Source organism: Danio rerio, chromosome 11 (assembly GCF_052040795.2).
Source record: "Danio rerio strain M-AB ecotype USA chromosome 11, GRCz13ab, whole genome shotgun sequence".
NCBI lineage: Eukaryota > Metazoa > Chordata > Actinopteri > Cypriniformes > Danionidae > Danio > Danio rerio.
In genome coordinates, this window is record NC_141031.1 from 44,048,268 (window position 1) to 44,069,849 (window position 21,582).

At 39.0% G+C, this 21,582-nt stretch overlaps 1 protein-coding gene and 1 long non-coding RNA gene across 2 annotated transcripts in view; one reads left to right on the forward strand and one right to left on the reverse strand.

Moving 5' to 3' along the window:
* LOC141376673 (uncharacterized) overlaps window positions 1-21,582 on the forward strand; it is a 208,799-nt gene that overhangs the window by 23,098 nt on the left and 164,119 nt on the right. The window lies entirely within an intron of this gene.
* Window positions 6,199-15,655, reverse strand: LOC147841893 (uncharacterized). Its single transcript, XM_087272940.2, has 4 exons — window positions 15,376-15,655; window positions 14,693-14,904; window positions 6,436-14,215; window positions 6,199-6,325 (listed from the first exon to the last, which is right to left on the reverse strand). Exons 2-4 carry the CDS (start codon window positions 14,766-14,768, stop codon window positions 6,199-6,201), a joined length of 7,983 nt encoding a protein of 2,660 aa, XP_087129066.2. The 5' UTR covers window positions 14,769-14,904; window positions 15,376-15,655.

Here is a 21,582-nt window from a genome sequence, read left to right on the forward strand (position 1 = left end):
TCTTCTGTTGTGAAGGGTGTTGATTCTGTTATTGTGGGGGAACTATCAGGACTGGTTTGTGTCTGTTGGCTTGTGGTTAGTTCTACAATAGCTGATATTGTTTCGGTTGTAAACTCAGTCATAGATGATGTATTCTGCTCTTCTGTTGTTGAAGTTACCGGAGATTGAGAGGTACCTGTTGTGTATAATGTTTCCATTGTAGAAGATTCAGATGTGGTTGTAGTCCCAGTGGACTCTTCTGTTGTGAAGGGTGTTGATTCTGGTTTTGTGGGGGAACTATCAGGATTGGTTTGTGTCTGTTGGCTTTTGGTTAGTTCTACAGTAGCTGAAGTTTCTGTTGTGAACTCAGTCATAGATGATGTAGTCTGCTCTTCTGTTGTTGAAGTTACCGGAGATGGAGAGTTACCGGTTGTGTACACTGTAGTTTCCATTGTAGAAGATTCTGATGTGATTGTAGTCCTAGTGGACTCTTCTGTTGTGAAGGGTGTTGATTCTGGTATTGTGGGGGAACTACCAGGATTGGTTTGTTTCTGTTGGCTTGTGGTTAGTTCTACAGTAGCTGAAGTTTCTGTTGTAAACTCAGTCATAGATGATGTATTCTGCTCCTCTGTTGTTGAAGTTACTGGAGATGGAGAGGTACCTGTTGTGTATATTGTCGTTTCCATTGTAGAAGATTCTGATGTGATTGTAGTCCCAGTGGACTCTTCTGTTGTGAAGGGTGTTGATTCTGTTATTGTGGGGGAACTATCAGGACTGGTTTGTGTCTGTTGGCTTGTGGTTAGTTCTACAATAGCTGATATTGTTTCGGTTGTAAACTCAGTCATAGATGATGTATTCTGCTCCTCTGTTGTTGAAGTTACCGGAGATGCAGAGGTACCTGTTGTGTATAGTGTTTCCATTGTAGAAGATTCCGATGTGGTTGTAGTCCCAGTGGACTCTTCTGTTGTGAAGGGTGTTGATTCTGGTATTTTGGGGGAACTATCAGGATTGGTTTGTGTCTGTTGGCTTGTGGTTAGTTCTACAGTAGCTGATATTGTTTCGGTTGTAAACTCAGTCATAGATGATGTAGTCTGCTCTTCTGTTGTTGAAGTTACCGGAGATTGAGAGGTACCTGTTGTGTATAATGTTTCCATTGTAGAAGATTCAGATGTGGTTGTAGTCCCAGTGGACTCTTCTGTTGTGAAGGGTGTTGATTCTGGTTTTGTGGGGGAACTATCAGGATTGGTTTGTGTCTGTTGGCTTTTGGTTAGTTCTACAGTAGCTGAAGTTTCTGTTGTGAACTCAGTCATAGATGATGTAGTCTGCTCTTCTGTTGTTGAAGTTACCGGAGATGGAGAGTTACCGGTTGTGTACACTGTAGTTTCCATTGTAGAAGATTCTGATGTGATTGTAGTCCTAGTGGACTCTTCTGTTGTGAAGGGTGTTGATTCTGGTATTGTGGGGGAACTACCAGGATTGGTTTGTTTCTGTTGGCTTGTGGTTAGTTCTACAGTAGCTGAAGTTTCTGTTGTAAACTCAGTCATAGATGATGTATTCTGCTCCTCTGTTGTTGAAGTTACTGGAGATGGAGAGGTACCTGTTGTGTATATTGTCGTTTCCATTGTAGAAGATTCTGATGTGATTGTAGTCCCAGTGGACTCTTCTGTTGTGAAGGGTGTTGATTCTGTTATTGTGGGGGAACTATCAGGACTGGTTTGTGTCTGTTGGCTTGTGGTTAGTTCTACAATAGCTGATATTGTTTCGGTTGTAAACTCAGTCATAGATGATGTATTCTGCTCCTCTGTTGTTGAAGTTACCGGAGATGCAGAGGTACCTGTTGTGTATAGTGTTTCCATTGTAGAAGATTCCGATGTGGTTGTAGTCCCAGTGGACTCTTCTGTTGTGAAGGGTGTTGATTCTGGTATTTTGGGGGAACTATCAGGATTGGTTTGTGTCTGTTGGCTTGTGGTTAGTTCTACAGTAGCTGATATTGTTTTGGTTGTAAACTCAGTCATAGATGATGTAGTCTGCTCTTCTGTTGTTGAAGTTACCGGAGATGGAGAGTTACCGGTTGTGTATACTGTAGTTTCCATTGTAGAAGATTCCGATGTGATTGTTGTCCCAGTGGACTCTTCTGTTGTGAAGGATGTTGATTCTGTTAATGTGGGGGAACTATCAGGACTGGTTTGTATCTGTTGGCTTGTGGTTGGTACTACAGTAGCTGATATTGTTTCGGTTGTAAATTCAGTCATAGATGATGTATTCTGCTCCTCTGTTGTTGAAGTTACCGGAGATGCAGAGGTACCTGTTGTGTATAGTGTTTCCATTGTAGAAGATTCCGATGTGGTTGTAGTCCCAGTGGACTCTTCTGTTGTGAAGGGTGTTGATTCTGGTATTTTGGGGGAACTATCAGGATTGGTTTGTGTCTGTTGGCTTGTGGTTAGTTCTACAGTAGCTGATATTGTTTCGGTTGTAAACTCAGTCATAGATGATGTAGTCTGCTCTTCTGTTGTTGAAGTTACCGGAGATTGAGAGGTACCTGTTGTGTATAATGTTTCCATTGTAGAAGATTCAGATGTGGTTGTAGTCCCAGTGGACTCTTCTGTTGTGAAGGGTGTTGATTCTGGTTTTGTGGGGGAACTATCAGGATTGGTTTGTGTCTGTTGGCTTTTGGTTAGTTCTACAGTAGCTGAAGTTTCTGTTGTGAACTCAGTCATAGATGATGTAGTCTGCTCTTCTGTTGTTGAAGTTACCGGAGATGGAGAGTTACCGGTTGTGTACACTGTAGTTTCCATTGTAGAAGATTCTGATGTGATTGTAGTCCTAGTGGACTCTTCTGTTGTGAAGGGTGTTGATTCTGGTATTGTGGGGGAACTACCAGGATTGGTTTGTTTCTGTTGGCTTGTGGTTAGTTCTACAGTAGCTGAAGTTTCTGTTGTAAACTCAGTCATAGATGATGTATTCTGCTCCTCTGTTGTTGAAGTTACTGGAGATGGAGAGGTACCTGTTGTGTATATTGTCGTTTCCATTGTAGAAGATTCTGATGTGATTGTAGTCCCAGTGGACTCTTCTGTTGTGAAGGGTGTTGATTCTGTTATTGTGGGGGAACTATCAGGACTGGTTTGTGTCTGTTGGCTTGTGGTTAGTTCTACAATAGCTGATATTGTTTCGGTTGTAAACTCAGTCATAGATGATGTATTCTGCTCCTCTGTTGTTGAAGTTACCGGAGATGCAGAGGTACCTGTTGTGTATAGTGTTTCCATTGTAGAAGATTCCGATGTGGTTGTAGTCCCAGTGGACTTTTCTGTTGTGAAGGGTGTTGATTCTGGTATTTTGGGGGAACTATCAGGATTGGTTTGTGTCTGTTGGCTTGTGGTTAGTTCTACAGTAGCTGATATTGTTTCGGTTGTAAACTCAGTCATAGATGATGTAGTCTGCTCTTCTGTTGTTGAAGTTACCGGAGATGGAGAGTTACCGGTTGTGTATACTGTAGTTTCCATTGTAGAAGATTCCGATGTGATTGTTGTCCCAGTGGACTCTTCTGTTGTGAAGGATGTTGATTCTGTTAATGTGGGGGAACTATCAGGACTGGTTTGTATCTGTTGGCTTGTGGTTAGTTCTACAGTAGCTGATATTGTTTTGGTTGTAAACTCAGTCATAGATAATGTATTCTGCTCCTCTGTTGTTGAAGTTACTGGAGATGCAGAGGTACCTGTTGTGTATAATGTTTCAATTGTAGAAGATTCCGATGTGGTTGTAGTCCCAGTGGACTCTTCTGTTGTGAAGGGTGTTGATTCTGTTATTGTGGGGGAACTATCAGGATTGGTTTGTGTCTGTTGGCTTTTGGTTAGTTCTACAGTAGCTGAAGTTTCTGTTGTAAACTCAGTCATAGATGATGTAGTCTGCTCTTCTGTTGTTAAAGTTACTGGAGATGCAGAGCTACCTGTTGTGTATAATGTTTCAATTATAGAAGATGCCGATGTGATTGTAGTCCCAGTGGACTCTTCTGTTGTGAAGGGTGTTGATTCTGTCATTGTGGGGGAACTATCAGGACTGGTTTGTATCGGTTGGCTTGTGGTTGGTACTACAGTAGCTGATATTGTTTCAGTTGTAAACTCAGTCATAGATGATGTATTCTGCTCCTCTGTTGTTGAAGTTACCGGAGATGCAGAGGTACCTGTTGTGTATAGTGTTTCCATTGTAGAAGATTCCGATGTGGTTGTAGTCCCAGTGGACTCTTCTGATGTGAAGGGTGTTGATTCTTGTATTGTGGGGGAACTAACAGGATTGGTTTGTATCTGTTGGCTTGTGGTTAGTTCTACAGTAGCTGAAGTTTCTGTTGTAAACTTAGTCATAGATGATGAATTCTGCTCTTCTGTTGTTGTAGTTACCGGAGATGGAGAGGTAACTGTTGTGTATATTGTCGTTGCCATCGTAGAAGATTCCGATGTGATTGTTGTCCCAGTGGACTCTTCTGTTGTGAAGGGTGTTGATTCTGTTATTGTGGGGGAACTATCAGGACTGGTTTGTGTCTGTTGGCTTGTGGTTAGTTCTACAGTAGCTGATATTGTTTCGGTTGTAAACTCAGTCATAGATAATGTATTCTGCTCCTCTGTTGTTGAAGTTACTGGAGATGCAAAGGTACCTGTTGTGTATAATGTTTCCATTGTAGAAGATTTAGATGTGGTTGTAGTCCCAGTGGACTCTTCTGTTGTGAAGGGTGTTGATTCTGGTATTGTGGGGGAACTATCAGGATTGGTTTGTGTCTGTTGGCTTTTGGTTAGTTCTACAGTAGCTGAAGTTTCTGTTGTAAACTCAGTCATAGATAATGTAGTCTGCTCTTCTGTTTTTGAAGTTACTAGAGATGGAGAGGTACCTGTTGTGTATACTGTAATTTCCATTGTAGAAGATTTCGATGTGATTGTAGTCCCAGTGGACTCTTCTGTTGTGAAGGGTGTTGATTCTGTTATTGTGGGGGAACTATCAGGACTGGTTGGTGTCTGTTGGCTTGTGGTTAGTTCTACAGTAGCTGATATTGTTTCGGTTGTAAACTCAGTCATAGATGATGTATTCTGCTCTTCTGTTGTTGAAATTACCGGAGATGGAGAGGTACCTGTTGTGTATATTGTCATTTCCATCGTAGAAGATTCTGATGTGATTGTAGTCCCAGTGGACTCTTCTGTTGTGAAGGGTGTAGACTCTGTTATTGTGGGGGAACTATCAGGACTGGTTTGTGTCTGTTGGCTTGTGGTTAGTTCTACAGTAGCTGATATTGTTTCGGTTGTAAACTCAGTCATAGATAATGTTTTCTGCTCCTCTGTTGTTGAAGTTACTGGAGATGCAGAGGTACCTGTTGTGTATAATGTTTCCATTGTAGAAGATTCAGATGTGGTTGTAGTCCCAGTGGACTCTTCTGTTGTGAAGGGTGTTGATTCTGGTTTTGTGGGAGAACTATCAGGATTGGTTTGTGTCTGTTGGCTTTTGGTTAGATCTACAGTAGCTGAAGTTTCTGTTGTGAACTCAGTCATAGATGATGTAGTCTGCTCTTCTGTTGTTGAAGTTACCGGGGATGGAGAGTTACCGGTTGTGTACACTGTAGTTTCCATTGTAGAAGATTCCGATGTGATTGTAGTCCTAGTGGACTCTTCTGTTGTAAAGGGTGTTGATTCTGGTATTGTGGGGGAACTACCAGGATTGGTTTGTGTCTGTTGGCTTGTGGTTAGTTCTACAGTAGCTGAAGTTTCTGTTGTAAACTCAGTCATAGATGATGAAGTCTGCTCTTCTGTTGTTGAAGTTACCGGAGATGGAGAGGTACCGGTTGTGTATAGTGTTTCCATTGTAGAAGATTCCGATGTGATTGTAGTCCCAGTGGACTCTTCTGTTGTGAAGGGTGTTGATTCTGGTATTGTGGGGGAACTACCAGGACTGGTTGGTGTCTGTTGGCTTGTGGTTAGTTCTACAGTAGCTGATATTGTTTCGGTTGTAAACTCAGCCATAGATGATGTTTTCTGCTCCTCTGTTGTTGAAGTTACCGGAGATGCAGAGGTACCTGTTGTGTATAGTGTTTTCATTGTAGAAGATTCCGATGTGGTTGTAGTCCCAGTGGACTCTTCTGTTGTGAAGGGTGTTGATTCTGGTATTGTGGGGGAACTATCAGGATTGGTTTGTGTCTGTTGGCTTGTGGTTAGTCCTACAGTAGCTGAAGTTTCTGTTGTAAACTCAGTCATAGATGATGTATTCTGCTCTTCTGTTGTTGAAGTTACAGGAGATGGAGAGGTACCTGTTGTGTTTATTGTAGTTTCCATCGTAGAAGATTCCGATGTGATTGTAGTCCCAGTGGACTCTTCTGTTGTGAAGGGTGTTGATTCTGTTATTGTGGGGGAACTATCAGGACTGGTTGGTGTCTGTTGGCTTGTGGTTAGTTCTACAGTAGCTGATATTGTTTCGGTTGTAAACTCAGTCATAGATGATGTATTCTGCTCTTCTGTTGTTGAAATTACCGGAGATGAAGAGGTACCTGTTGTGTATATTGTCGTTTCCATCGTAGAAGATTCTGATGTGATTGTAGTCCCAGTGGACTCTTCTGTTGTGAAGGGTGTTGATTCTGTTATTGTGGGGGAACTATCAGGACTGGTTTGTGTCGGTTGGCTTGTGGTTGGTACTACAGTAGCTGATATTGTTTCAGTTGTAAACTCAGTCATAGATGATGTATTCTGCTCCTCTGTTGTTAAAGTTACTGGAGATGGAGAGGTACCTGTTGTGTATATTGTCGTTTCCATCGTAGAAGATTCTGATTTGATTGTTGTCCCAGTGGATTCTTCTGTTGTGAAGGGTGTTGATTCTGTTATTGTGGGGGAACTATCAGGACTGGTTTGTGTCGGTTGGCTTGTGGTTGGTACTACAGTAGCTGATATTGTTTCGGTTGTAAACTCAGTCATAGATGATGTATTCTGCTCCTCTGTTGTTAAAGTTACTGGAGATGGAGAGGTACCTGTTGTGTATATTGTCGTTTCCATCGTAGAAGATTCTGATTTGATTGTTGTCCCAGTGGATTCTTCTGTTGTGAAGGGTGTTGATTCTGTTATTGTGGGGGAACTATCAGGACTGGTTTGTGTCGGTTGGCTTGTGGTTGGTACTACAGTAGCTGATATTGTTTCAGTTGTAAACTCAGTCATAGATGATGTATTCTGCTCCTCTGTTGTTAAAGTTACTGGAGATGGAGAGGTACCTGTTGTGTATATTGTCGTTTCCATCGTAGAAGATTCTGATTTGATTGTTGTCCCAGTGGATTCTTCTGTTGTGAAGGGTGTTGATTCTGTTATTGTGGGGGAACTATCAGGACTGGTTTGTGTCTGTTGGCTTGTAGTTAGTTCTACAGTAGCTGATATTGTTTTGGTTGTAAACTCAGTCATAGATAATGTATTCTGCTCCTCTGTTGTTGAAGTTACTGGAGATGCAGAGCTACCTGTTGTGTATAATGTTTCCATTGTAGAAGATTCCGATGTGGTTGTAGTCCCAGTGGACTCTTCTGTTGTGAAGGGTGTTGATTCTGGTATTGTGGGGGAACTATCAGGATTGGTTTGTGTCTGTTGGCTTTTGGTTAGTTCTACAGTAGCTGAAGTTTCTGTTGTAAACTCAGTCATAGATGATGTAGTCTGCTCTTCTGTTGTTAAAGTTACCGGAGATGGAGAGTTACCGGTTGTGTATACTGTAGTTTCCATTGTAGAAGATGCCGATGTGATTGTAGTCCCAGTGGACTCTTCTGTTGTGAAGGGTGTTGGTTCTGTTATTGTGGGGGAACTATCAGGACTGGTTTGTATCGGTTGGCTTGTGGTTGGTACTACAGTAGCTGATATTGTTTCAGTTGTAAACTCAGTCATAGATGATGTATTCTGCTCCTCTGTTGTTGAAGTTACCGGAGATGCAGAGGTACCTGTTGTGTATAGTGTTTCCATTGTAGAAGATTCCGATGTGGTTGTAGTCCCAGTGGACTCTTCTGATGTGAAGGGTGTTGATTCTGGTATTGTGGGGGAACTAACAGGATTGGTTTGTGTCTGTTGGCTTGTGGTTAGTTCTACAGTAGCTGAAGTTTCTGTTGTAAACTCAGTCATAGATGATGAATTCTGCTCTTCTGTTGTTGTAGTTACCGGAGATGGAGAGGTAACTGTTGTGTATATTGTCGTTGCCATCGTAGAAGATTCCGATGTGATTGTTGTCCCAGTGGACTCTTCTGTTGTGAAGGGTGTTGATTCTGTTATTGTGGGGGATTTATTAGGACTGGTTTGTGTCTGTTGGCTTGTGGTTAGTTCTACAGTAGCTGATATTGTTTCGGTTGTAAACTCAGTCATAGATAATGTATTCTGCTCCTCTGTTGTTGAAGTTACTGGAGATGCAGAGGTACCTGTTGTGTATAATTTTTCCATTGTAGAACATTCAGATGTGGTTGTAGTCCCAGTGGACTCTTCTGTTGTGAAGGGTGTTGATTCTGGTATTGTGGGGGAACTATCAGAATTGGTTTGTGTCTGTTGGCTTTTGGTTAGTTCTACAGTAGCTGAAGTTTCTGTTGTAAACTCAGTCATAGATAATGTAGTCTGCTCTTCTGTTTTTGAAGTTACTAGAGATGGAGAGGTACCTGTTGTGTATACTGTAGTTTCCATTGTAGAAGATTTTGATGTGATTGTAGTCCCAGTGGACTCTTCTGTTGTGAAGGGTGTTGATTCTGGTATTGTGGGGGAACTACCAGGACTGGTTGGTGTCTGTTGGCTTGTGGTTAGTTCTACAGTAGCTGATATTGTTTCTGTTGTAAACTCAGTCATAGATGATGTAGTCTGCTCTTCTGTTGTTGAAGTTACCGGAGATGGAGAGGTACCGGTTGTGTATAGTGTTTCCATTGTAGAAGATTCCGATGTGATTGTAGTCCCAGTGGACTCTTCTGTTGTGAAGGGTGTTGATTCTGTTATTGTGGGGGAACTATCAGGACTGGTTTGTGTCGGTTGGCTTGTGGTTGGTACTACAGTAGCTGATATTGTTTCAGTTGTAAACTCAGTCATAGATGATGTATTCTGCTCCTCTGTTGTTAAAGTTACTGGAGATGGAGAGGTACCTGTTGTGTATATTGTCGTTTCCATCGTAGAAGATTCTGATTTGATTGTTGTCCCAGTGGATTCTTCTGTTGTGAAGGGTGTTGATTCTGTTATTGTGGGGGAACTATCAGGACTGGTTTGTGTCTGTTGGCTTGTAGTTAGTTCTACAGTAGCTGATATTGTTTTGGTTGTAAACTCAGTCATAGATAATGTATTCTGCTCCTCTGTTGTTGAAGTTACTGGAGATGCAGAGGTACCTGTTGTGTATAATGTTTCCATTGTAGAAGATTCAGATGTGGTTGTAGTCCCAGTGGACTCTTCTGTTGTGAAGGGTGTTGATTCTGGTTTTGTGGGGGAACTATCAGGATTGGTTTGTGTCTGTTGGCTTTTGGTTAGATCTACAGTAGCTGAAGTTTCTGTTGTGAACTCAGTCATAGATGATGTAGTCTGCTCTTCTGTTGTTGAAGTTACCGGAGATGGAGAGTTACCAGTTGTGTATACTGTAGTTTCCATTGTAGAAGATTCCGATGTGATTGTTGTCCCAGTGGACTCTTCTGTTGTGAAGGGTGTTGATTCTGTTATTGTGGGGGAACTATCAGGACTGGTTTGTATCGGTTGGCTTGTGGTTGGTACTACAGTAGCTGATATTGTTTCAGTTGTAAACTCAGTCATAGATGATGTATTCTGCTCTTCTGTTGTTGAAGAAACCGGAGATGGAGAGGTACCTGTTGTGTATATTGTCGTTTCCATCGTAGAAGATTCTGATGTGATTGTAGTCCCAGTGGACTCTTCTGTTGTAAAGGGTGTTGATTCTGGTATTGTGGGGGAACTATCAGGACTGGTTTGTGTCTGTTGGCTTTTGGTTAGTTCTACAGTAGCTGAAGTTTCTGTTGTAAACTCAGTCATAGATGATGTAGTCTGCTCTTCTGTTGTTGAAGTTACCGGAGATGGAGAGTTACCGGTTGTGTATAGTGTTTCCATTGTAGAAGATTCCGATGTGGTTGTAGTCCCAGTGGACTCTTCTGTTGTGAAGGGTGTTGATTCTGGTATTGTGGGGGAACTATCAGAATTGGTTTGTGTCTGTTGGCTTGTGGTTAGTTCTACAGTAGCTGAAGTTTCTGTTGTAAGCTCAGTCATAGATGATGAATTCTGCTCTTCTGTTGTTGTAGTTACCGGAGATGGAGAGGTAACTGTTGTGTATATTGTTGTTGCCATCGTAGAAGATTCCGATGTGGTTGTTGTCCCAGTGGACTCTTCTTTTGTGAAGGGTGTTGATTCTGTTATTGTGGGGGAACTATCAGGACTGGTTTGTGTCTGTTGGCTTGTGGTTAGTTCTACAGTAGCTGATATTGTTTCGGTTGTAAACTCAGTCATAGATGATGTATTCTGCTTCTCTGTTGTTGAAGTTACCGGAGATGCAGAGGTACCTGTTGTGTATAATGTTTCCATTGTAGAAGATTCCGATGTGGTTGTAGTCCCAGTGGACTCTTCTGATGTGAAGGGTGTTGATTCTGGTATTGTGGGGGAACTAACAGGATTGGTTTGTGTCTGTTGGCTTGTGGTTAGTTCTACAGTAGCTGAAGTTTCTGTTGTAAACTCAGTCATAGATGATGTATTCTGCTCTTCTGTTGTTGAAGTTACAGGAGATGGAGAGGTACCTGTTGTGTTTATTGTAGTTTCCATCGTAGAAGATTCCGATGTGATTGTAGTCCCAGTGGACTCTTCTGTTGTGAAGGGTGTTGATTCTGGTATTGTGGGGGAACTATCAGCATTGGTTTGTGTCTGTTGGCTTTTGGTTAGTTCTACAGTAGCTGAAGTTTCTGTTGTAAACTCAGTCATATATGATGTAGTCTGCTCTTCTGTTGTTGATGTTACCGGAGATGGAGAGGTACCGGTTGTGTATAGTGTTTCCATTGTAGAAGATTCCGATGTGATTGTAGTCCCAGTGGACTCTTCTGTTGTGAAGGGTGTTGATTCTGTTATTGTGGGGGAACTATCAGGACTGGTTTGTATCGGTTGGCTTGTGGTTGGTACTACAGTAGCTGATATTGTTTCAGTTGTAAACTCAGTCATAGATGATGTATTCTGCTCCTCTGTTGTTGAAGTTACTGGAGATGGAGAGGTACCTGTTGTGTATATTGTCGTTTCCATTGTAGAAGATTCTGATGTGATTGTAGTCCCAGTGGACTCTTCTGTTGTGAAGGGTGTTGATTCTGTTATTGTGGGGGAACTATCAGGACTGGTTTGTGTTTGTTGGCTTGTGGTTAGTTCTACAATAGCTGATATTGTTTCGGTTGTAAACTCAGTCATAGATGATGTATTCTGCTCCTCTGTTGTTGAAGTTACCGGAGATGCAGAGGTACCTGTTGTGTATAGTTTTTCCATTGTAGAAGATTCTGATGTGGTTGTAGTCCCAGTGGACTCTTCTGTTGTGAAGGGTGTTGATTCTGGTATTTTGGGGGAACTATCAGGATTGGTTTGCGTCTGTTGGCTTGTGGTTAGTTCTACAGTAGCTGATATTGTTTCGGTTGTAAACTCAGTCATAGATGATGTAGTCTGCTTTTCTGTTGTTGAAGTTACCGGAGATGGAGAGTTACCGGTTGTGTATACTGTAGTTTCCATTGTAGAAGATTCCGATGTGATTGTTGTCCCAGTGGACTCTTCTGTTGTGAAGGGTGTTGATTCTGTTATTGTGGGGGAACTATCAGGACTGGTTTGTATCAGTTGGCTTGTGGTTGGTACTACAGTAGCTGATATTGTTTCAGTTGTAAACTCAGTCATAGATGATTTATTCTGCTCCTCTGTTGTTGAAATTACCGGAGATGCAGAGGTACCTGTTGTGTATAGTGTTTCCATTGTAGAAGATTCCGATGTGGTTGTAGTCCCAGTGGACTCTTCTGTTGTGAAGGGTGTTGATTCTGGTATTGTGGGGGAACTATCAGGATTGGTTTGTGTCTGTTGGCTTGTGGTTAGTTCTACAGTAGCTGATATTGTTTTGGTTGTAAACTCAGTCATAGATGATGTATTCTGCTCCTCTGTTGTAGAAGTTACTGGAGATGCAGAGGTACCTGTTGTGTATAATGTTTCCATTGTAGAAGATTCAGATGTGGTTGTAGTCCCAGTGGACTCTTCTGTTGTGAAGGGTGTTGATTCTGTTATTGTGGGGGAACTATCAAGACTGGTTTGTATCGGTTGGCTTGTGGTTGGTACTACAGTAGCTGATATTGTTTCAGTTGTAAACTCAGTCATAGGTGATGTATTCTGCTCTTCTGTTGTTGAAGTTACCGGAGATGGAGAGGGAACTGTTGTGTATATTGTCGTTGCCATCGTAGAAGATTCCGATGTGGTTGTTGTCCCAGTGGACTCTTCTGTTGTGAAGGGTGTTGATTCTGTTATTGTGGGGGAACTATCAGGACTGGTTTGTGTCTGTTGGCTTGTGGTTAGTTCTACAGTAGCTGATATTGTTTCGGTTGTAAACTCAGTCATAGATGATGTATTCTGCTCCTCTGTTGTTGAAGTTACTGGAGATGCAGAGGTACCTGTTGTGTATAATGTTTCTATTGTAGAAGATTCAGATGTGGTTGTAGTCCCAGTGGACTCTTCTGTTGTGAAGGGTGTTGATTCTGTTATTGTGGGGGAACTATCAGGACTGGTTTGTATCGGTTGGCTTGTGGTTGGTACTACAGTAGCTGATATTGTTTCAGTTGTAAACTCAGTCATAGGTGATGTATTCTGCTCCTCTGTTGTTGAAGTTACTGGAGATGGAGAGGTACCTGTTGTGTATATTGTCGTTTCCATTGTAGAAGATTCAGATGTGGTTGTAGTCCCAGTGGAATCTTCTGTTGTGAAGGGTGTTAATTCTGTTATTGTGGGGGAACTATCAGGACTGGTTTGTGTCTGTTGGCTTGTGGTTAGTTCTACAATAGCTGATATTGTTTCGGTTGTAAACTCAGTCATAGATGATGTATTCTGCTCTTCTGTTGTTACAGTTACCGGAGATGGAGAGTTACCGGTTGTGTATACTGTAGTTTCCATTGTAGAAGATTCAGATGTGGTTGTAGTCCCAGTGGACTCTTCTGTTGTGAAGGGTGTTGATTCTGGTATTGTGGGGGAACTATCAGGACTGGTTTGTGTCTGTTGGCTTGTGGTTAGTTCTACAGTAGCTGATGTTGTTTCTGTTGTAAACTCAGTCATAGATGATGTATTCTGCTCCTCTGTTGTTGAAGTTACCGGAGATGGAGAGGTACCTGTTGTGTTTAATGTTTCCATTGTAGAAGATTCAGATGTGGTTGTAGTCTCAGTGGACTCTTCTGTTTTGAAGGGTGTTGATTCTGGTATTGTGGGGGAACTATCAGGATTGGTTTGTGTCTGTTGGCTTTTGGTTAGTTCTACAGTAGCTGAAGTTTCTGTTGTAAACTCAGTCATAGATGATGTATTCTGCTCTTCTGTTGTTGAAGTTACTGGAGATGGAGAGGTACCTGTTGTGTATATTGTTGTTGCCATCGTAGAAGATTCCGATGTGATTGTTGTCCCAGTGGACTCTTCTGTTGTGAAGGGTGTTGATTCTAGTATTGTGGGGGAACTATCAGGACTGGTTTGTGTCTGTTGGCTTGTGGTTAGTTCTACAGTAGCTGATGTTGTTTCAGTTGTAAACTCTGTCATAGATGATGTATTCTGCTCTTCTGTTGTTGAAGTTACAGGAGATGGAGAGGTACCTGTTGTGTTTATTGTAGTTTCCATCGTAGAAGATTCCGATGTGATTGTAGTCCCAGTGGACTCTTCTGTTGTGAAGGGTGTTGATTCTGTTATTGTGGGGGAACTATCAGGACTGGTTTGTGTCTGTTGGCTTGTGGCTTGTTCTACAGTAGCTGATGGTATTTCTGTTGTAAACTCAGTCATAGATGATGTATTCTGCTTTTCTGATGTGTAAGTTCCTTGAGATGTAGAGGTACCTGTTGCGTATAGTGTAGTTTCCAGTGTTGGACCAGTTTTCTTTGTAGATGTTTCAAATGAGGTCACAGGGAACTCGTCTGTTGTAAGTGATGTAGATTCTGTTTTTGTGGTACAAATAGTAGGGCTGTTTTTTGTCTGTTGGCTTGTGGTTTTTTCAGCAGTAGCTGAAGATATTTCAGTTGTAAACTCAGAACATTGATCTGTTGTGAATAAAGTAGTTTTAGTCATAGTATACCAAATTATTCATAACATTTAATTATAGAGCTGTGAACAACTGCACATTTCACATACCATGGATTAATAATTGCATGAGTTTTACCAAGATAACATCAGTCTTTGTACTAGATTGATGCTACTGTATAACAGCTACTATCAATCATTTTAAGTTTTAAAATGTGCTATTATTTTAGATGATTACAAAGATTGTTTTATATTGAAGACATTGGGTACATTATGAACTGTACTTGTATTACTGGAAGATATGAATTGAATTGTTCAATCGTTCATATATTACACAATTCCACTTAAAGAATAGCCAGTTTCTATTGTAGTTTCAGTGTCTTTGTTTATCTTAAGCCATTATCTTTTTTGGTTGTCACATTCATCTTTTAACACCAACATACATTTTAGATTGATTAAAATGTGGAGATAATCATTAAAATTCTGTAGAAACTTACCTGTGTTTGCTCCAATGCAGATGAAATGCAGCAGCAGAAGTAAGGCAATAAAGTGCAGTATTTTCCATAAATACATGTTTAGAAAGTTCCTGTAAGATGGTTGTTTTTGTTTGAAATGAAAATGATTTAGCCAATTGCAAATGCACCGGCCATCAGTGTGTCTCCTCTGTTAAATTTCAACATCAACCAGCAACAAGATGTGTGCGTGCTCCCTGCAAACAATAAATGTCATAAAGAATGGCCTCTTTTGCATTAAAAACCATGTTCACACCTTAAGTAAACCACAGTACGCTGATTGGAAGTTTATGTGGTTTTGAAAGGTCAGAACAGTTATATGACCTTGTCTTCTTGTTACACCCTTCCCAAGAAATGAGAAAAACATATACTTTCACTTTTTCATTTGTTTGTCTTTTTCAAAATAGTATTTGCTCTCATTTGTGATATGTACATTTAAGACAATAAGATCTGTTTAACCAGACATCAGGAAAGATTGTGTACATACATTACAATAAACCACCAAAGTTTTACAGTAAGTTCAGTGCCAATTTCAGTTTCATTCACTGCATTTTATTTAGAAAATCTGTGCTTGTACTGTTATCTAACTAATTTTTGCTAATTATAAATGATTTAAGGTACTGAATACAGCATAGTTAAACAACATACAAACAAAAAAAGCCAATTACCTGAAAGTTAAACATAGTTAGATCCAATAAAGTTGTTTCTCAACAATATAATCCAGGTGATTAGAATCTCTGAAAGCAGTGATTTCTTGTTTACTTATATTTGAAGTATATTTTTGTTTTGTTTTGTAGCCTAATAGACGATGGACTGGAAAATCACTCTATAATATTTCACTCTATCATGTTACAACCCTTCAGGAACTAATAGGTTGAACAGTTAATCCTGCAAACGTAACCGCTTGTTTGAACCAGTCAGAATACAGGAAATAAACTGATATGTTTCAGAAGTTGCTGTGTGGTTGCTATGTTATCTATAGACATTGATGGGTCACTCCTTCAATGTAGGTCTGTGTGTTATCGTATGCCAAAAGTCGTAAATCAGCACCACTCTTCAACAAGTCATAGGATTTTGGGTAGCACTCATGTCCATCACTTGAACAATGCAGTTCCTGAAACATAATACTTAATATTGTAATACTTGGTAACGTTGGTTTCTTTTGTTTTTATGACGTTCTATAAAAAGCAGTGCTCACTTTGTTTTAATGAATTTCGCATGGCAACCACAGGAAAACAATGGCATTAAATATGCTCCTGGCATTAAATATGTTCTTGACCTATGGTCACGTTCTCCACACCTGTTTGCTATTTCAAAATGTTTTTGAGTCATAGAATATATCCTTAGTCATCTCACATAAAACCAAAAGGCATTTCCACATAAATGTCAAGTAAACCATGGAGAAAAAAAGCAAACTGTTTTTATTAAATGAGCATTATAATTACATTTCAAAGGTAATGATTGTTATAATATTTCAAATAATATTTAACTAAGGTTATGTTGATTTAAATTTAAAAATAAGAACTTTCAAGTTAAAAAAAGTTGCCCAAGTCACAGTCTGCTTTAAAATCCTGTTTAAACCAGCCTAATTTAATTTGATGGTTTAAGATATACACTACTTTACAATTGTGGTAACAGGTTAGGTATTTCTATGAATTGCATTGGAAACCTTAATGGTATGCCATATATAGTGGTGCCATAAAAATTACGTTCTTTTTAAATTTACCCACAGTCCAAAGACATGTGGTACAGGTGAATTGGTTAGACTAAATTGTCCGTAGTGTATGAGTGTGAATGAGTGTGTTTGGATGTTTCCCAGAGATGGGTTGCGGCTAGAAGAGCATCTGCTGCGTAAAAACGTGCTGGATAAGTTGGTGGTTCATTCCGCTCTGGCGACCCCGGAGCCAAAAGAAAAATGAATTAATGAATGAATAATAATACATTTTATTTGTATAGCACTTTTCCTACACACAAGCAACTCAAAGCACTTCACAAACAACAAACAAACAAGCATTGTAAAATAGACCAAATAAAAATATATATAGACAAATAAAGCAAAATAAACAACAAATATATACCCAGATGAAAGCGTATATGTATACGCATATATACATATATATTTACACAATAAGACATACAATAGTCCTTACATGTGCATATACAGTTGAATTCTATTATTTATTATTTTATATTATTAGCCCCCCTGAATTATTAGACCGCTTGTTTATTTTTTCCCCAATTAATGTTTAACAGGGAAAGATTTTTTCAACACATTTTTAAACATAATAGTTTTAACAACTAATTTCTAATAACTGATTTTTTTATCTTTGTCATGATGACAGTAAATAATATTTGACTAGATATTTTTCAAGACACTTCCATACAGCTTAAAGTGACATTTAAAGGCTTAACTAGGCTAATTAGGTTAAATAGGTAGGTTAGGATAATTAGGCAAGTTATTGTATAACTATGGTTTGTTCTGTAGATTATCAAGAAAAATATAGCTTAATGGGGCTAATAATGTTGTCCCTACAATGGTGTTTAAAAAATGTAAAACATTTTTAAACAATTTTTATTCTAGCTAAAATAAAATGAATAAGACTTTCTCCAGAAGAAAAAATATTATCAGACATACTGTGAAAATTTCCTTACTCTGTTAAACATCATTTGGAAAATATTTTAAAAAGAAGAAAAATATTCGAAGGGGGTTAATAACTCTGACTTCAACTGTACTTGCACACACTGGACATGCATATTTACACCTACACATAGAACAAACTTAGACTACGCAAAGCCCAGACATCAAACCCACAGTAGACTGAGATCAGAAAAAAAGAAGTGTAATATGCACTATAATATTTTATACCCTTTATATCCCATCAGCACATTGTCTGTGCTGGTATGTTACAATACTTTCAATATGTGTGTGTACAACAAAAGCCTACCCATGAGCATTGCCTTCAATTGGATTCAAGATGGATTGAGCACACACATTTATTCATCATACCACACTGTAAAAAAAATCCTGGTTGCCTTAAAATTTTTAATCTGAATCAAATAACCCTCATGAGTCCATTGAACTTGTATTATGTTAACCTGATTTAAAACAGCTTGTGTAACTTTAAAGTTTGAATATTCTTAAGTTAATTAATTAATTAATAATTTACAATGAACTAAAAACATATGCTGTCATGAATAATTAATGATATAATTTTTACAGTGCATGTGTGTGTTGTACAGTAAATTTCACAGTCTGCAGACTTGCTAATTGTAGTGATTTTAACAAATTAAGAGGCACTGTAAATATTGCATATATGTCGCATTAGTGAAAGTGGAAGATAATACAGATGACTGAATTCTACATAAGTACTTTTAAATGAATCCACCAAACCCATCTAATGTATTTGCTCATTTTCAGTTTTATCTGACTGTTGATCTTAAGCCTTCAGCTAAAAGCAGGGGCAGGCATTGGAACCTAATTTGTCTCAAGACTTTTAGCCGTAAAAATAATGCCATGATGCTATTGGTATTTTCTTATATTATTTTTACGTATCACTATGAACACATTAGTTTGTAGAGAAAGTAGTTCGACCGTGTGCTGCCATGTGTTACTCTTAGTCATTTCCCCATAGGCAAATTAATCAGAAGTTTTAAAGAAAGCACACAAAAGAGTTTACTTCCACATAGGAATAAGCTGAATAGACTCTAGCAACTGAAGCGTTTTTCTTCTTATTCTTGAAACCCTCACAAATAACTTGTGTGGAAAATATGCTGATACTCCTTTTTTTTTTGGCTTATTTAAAAAAAACTAAATAATTTCTGCAATTGTTCAGATGTAATCTCTAGAAGCTTTGCCACTCAACTTTACACCTCACTGTCCACTGACAGGACAATATAGACATATTTATACATGCTATACAGTGCATCTGGAAAGTAATCTTAACGCTTTAATTTTTCCAAATTTTTTTGTTACAGCCTTTTCCCAAAATGAATTAAATTCCTTTTAATTCATTCTACACACAATACCCCATAAAGACACTTGAAAATTTCACTAAGAATATTATTAAAAATAAAAAAGCTGAAAGATCACATGTACATCAGTATTCACAGCCTTTGGCGTGAAGCTCTAAATTGAGCTCAGATATATTCTGTTCCCACTAATCATTCTTGAGATGTGTCAGCAGCTTCACTGGAGTTCACCTGTGGTAAAATCAATTGATTGGACATGATTTGAAAAGGCATACAGCAGTCTATATAAGGTCCCAGGGTTGACGGTGCATGTCAAAGCACAAACCAAGCATGAAGACAAAGGAATTGTCTGTAGACATCCGAGATGGGGGCTGGGGAAGGAACATTTCTGCAGCTCTGAAAGTTCCAATGAGCAAAGTAACCTCCATCATCCGTAAGTGGAAGATGTTTAGAACCACCAGGACTCTTCCTAGAGCTGGCCGGCTATCTAAGCTGAGTGATCAGGGCAGAAGGGCCTTAGTCAGGAAGGTGATCAATAACCTGATGGTCACTCTGTCAGAGCTCCAGTGTTCTTTTGTAGGGAGAGGAGAACCTTACAAAAGGTAAACCATCTGTGCAGCAATCCAACAATCAGGCCTCTATGGTAGAGTGGCCAGACGGAAGTCACTCTCCACCTGGAATTTGCCAAAAGGCATCTGAAGGACTCTCAGACCATAAGAAACAACACAATCTCACGGCAATTCGTAACTTTTTCATTTAGTGGCTAATAGTACAAATTCGTACGATCTAATTTGTACATTTTAGTACGATTTGCGTATCCCCCAATGACGGTTGGGTTTAGGGGTGGGGTTAGGTGCCCCGCCTCATTTTTAAAATCGTACATTTTCTTACGACTGAACTCGTACGAATTCGTACGAATTAGCCAATAAACTGCCAAAACGTGAAATACTTACGTTTTCTCGTGAGTTCAGGCTGTAAGAAACTAAATTCTCTGGGCTGATGAGACTAAAATTGAACTCATTGGAGTAAATGCCAGGTGTTACGTTTGGAGAAAACCAGGCACCGCTCATCACCAGACTATCCCTACAGTGAAGCATGGTGGTAGCAGCATCATGCTGTGGGGATGTTTTCCAGCAGCAGGAACTGGAAGACTAGTCAGGATAGAAGGAAAGATGAATGCAGCAATGTACAGAGACATCCTGAATGAAGACCTGCTTTAGAGTGCTCTTGACCTCAGACTGGGGCGATGGTTCATCTTTCAGCAGAACAATGACCCAAAGCACAACACCAAAATATTAATGGAGTGGCTTTACAACAACTCAGCGAATGTCCTTGAGTGGCTCAGCCAGAGCCCAGACCTAAATCCTATTGAACATCTCTGGAGAGATCTAAAAATGGCTGTACACCGTCGCTTTCCATCCAACCTGATAGAGCTTGAGAGGTTCTGCAAAGAGGAATGGGCAAAAATTCCCAAAGACAGGTGTGCCAAGCATGTGGCATCATATTCAAACAGACTTAAGGCTGTAACCGCTGCCAAAGATGCACCAACAAAGTATTGAGAAAAGGCTGTGAATACTGAGGTACATGTGATTTTTCAGGTTTTTTATTTTTAATAAATTTGCTACAATTTCAAAAACTCTTTTTTTCACATTGTCATCATGGGGTATTGTGTGTAAAATTTGAAGGAAATAACTTAATTTCATCCATTTTGGAATAAGACTGTAACACAAAATTGTGTGAAGCGCTATGAATACTTTACACGCAAATACACACATAAAAACAAATGTCAAGCTTTGCATATGTTTCAGAAAATGTTTTACTATTTACATTTTAAAACTAATGTGAATTGGTTTTATTTCAAGTTAGCATAAGAATCTGTGTCACTTTCAATATTTATGAACCATTTGTGACTTTGGACAAGTCTTCTGTTGCCCATGTTCATTTTTGGCAGTAGCCATTTTTTTTTAAAGGGTATCTATTTTCCTTTTATGCCAACAAATAAACAAATATACACAAATAAAATAAAGATCATGTTCCATGTTGACATGTAAATTTCCTATACACTCAAAAAAATGAAGTTTGCTGTTTGTTCACTATACAATAACCTGAAAAACCACAATTATTTTAGTTTTTTTAGGACAACTTATGTGTTTTATGTTCAATACACTTAAATTAGTCAAAAAAAAAACCTAATGTAAATTAAATCAAAGACATTGTTTCATTATTTAGACTTTTTTTTAACTTAAAATTAAGATTTGAAATAGTTGTATCTCAAATATTGTCATCCTAACGAACCATTCATTAACAGAGTCTCATACATATACATTTTTATATATAGCATGAATCTCAGTTTCCAAAAATCTACACTTATGACTGGTTTTGTGGTCCAGGGTGACATTTATATTTAAGACTGCAATTATGAATACAGAAATAAATCTATTTATAAATGCAGAGTGAACCAAGATGACGTCAATGAATAAAAAGAGAGTGAGCTGAGAGAGGTAAATCTGATTCATGTTTCCTTATTCCATGTGGACATTCATGTTGACTTTTTAGGGTGCAGTTTGACCTTAAATTAATAATTGTTAACAATCCATAACAGATTAATAATCATGCACATAGTATCCCGTAGTGGCTTTAAAACTGTTTATTCAGTATTATTTACGATATACAGCAATTGCTTTTATTTCTGTATATTTATTTGTAGTAATATTGCATTGCTTTTGTCATTTTAAAGGGACAGTTCACTCTAATATGAAAAATACCTAATAATTTACTTTGCCTTGTGTGGGTTTTAAACCTTATAGTTTCTTTCATTTGTTAAACACAATAGAAGATAATTTGAAGAATGCTGGTTGCTGGCACACACTGATTTCCATTGTAGGTCTAAGTAAATAAAATTGAAT

What these genes read in the sequence shown, in the direction of transcription:
- LOC147841893 (XM_087272940.2), bottom strand. Translation starts at nt 14,768, where the DNA reads ATGTATTTATGGAAAATACTGCACTTTATTGCCTTACTTCTGCTGCTG. An exon ending in CTGCATTGGAGCAAACACAG is followed by an intron (nt 14,216 to 14,692) that starts GTAAGTTTCTAC and finishes TATTCACAACAG; the next exon opens with ATCAATGTTCTGAGTTTACA. An exon ending in AATACATCATCTATGACTGA is followed by an intron (nt 6,326 to 6,435) that starts GTTTACAACCGA and finishes CCTTCACAACAG; the next exon opens with AAGAGTCCACTGGGACTACA.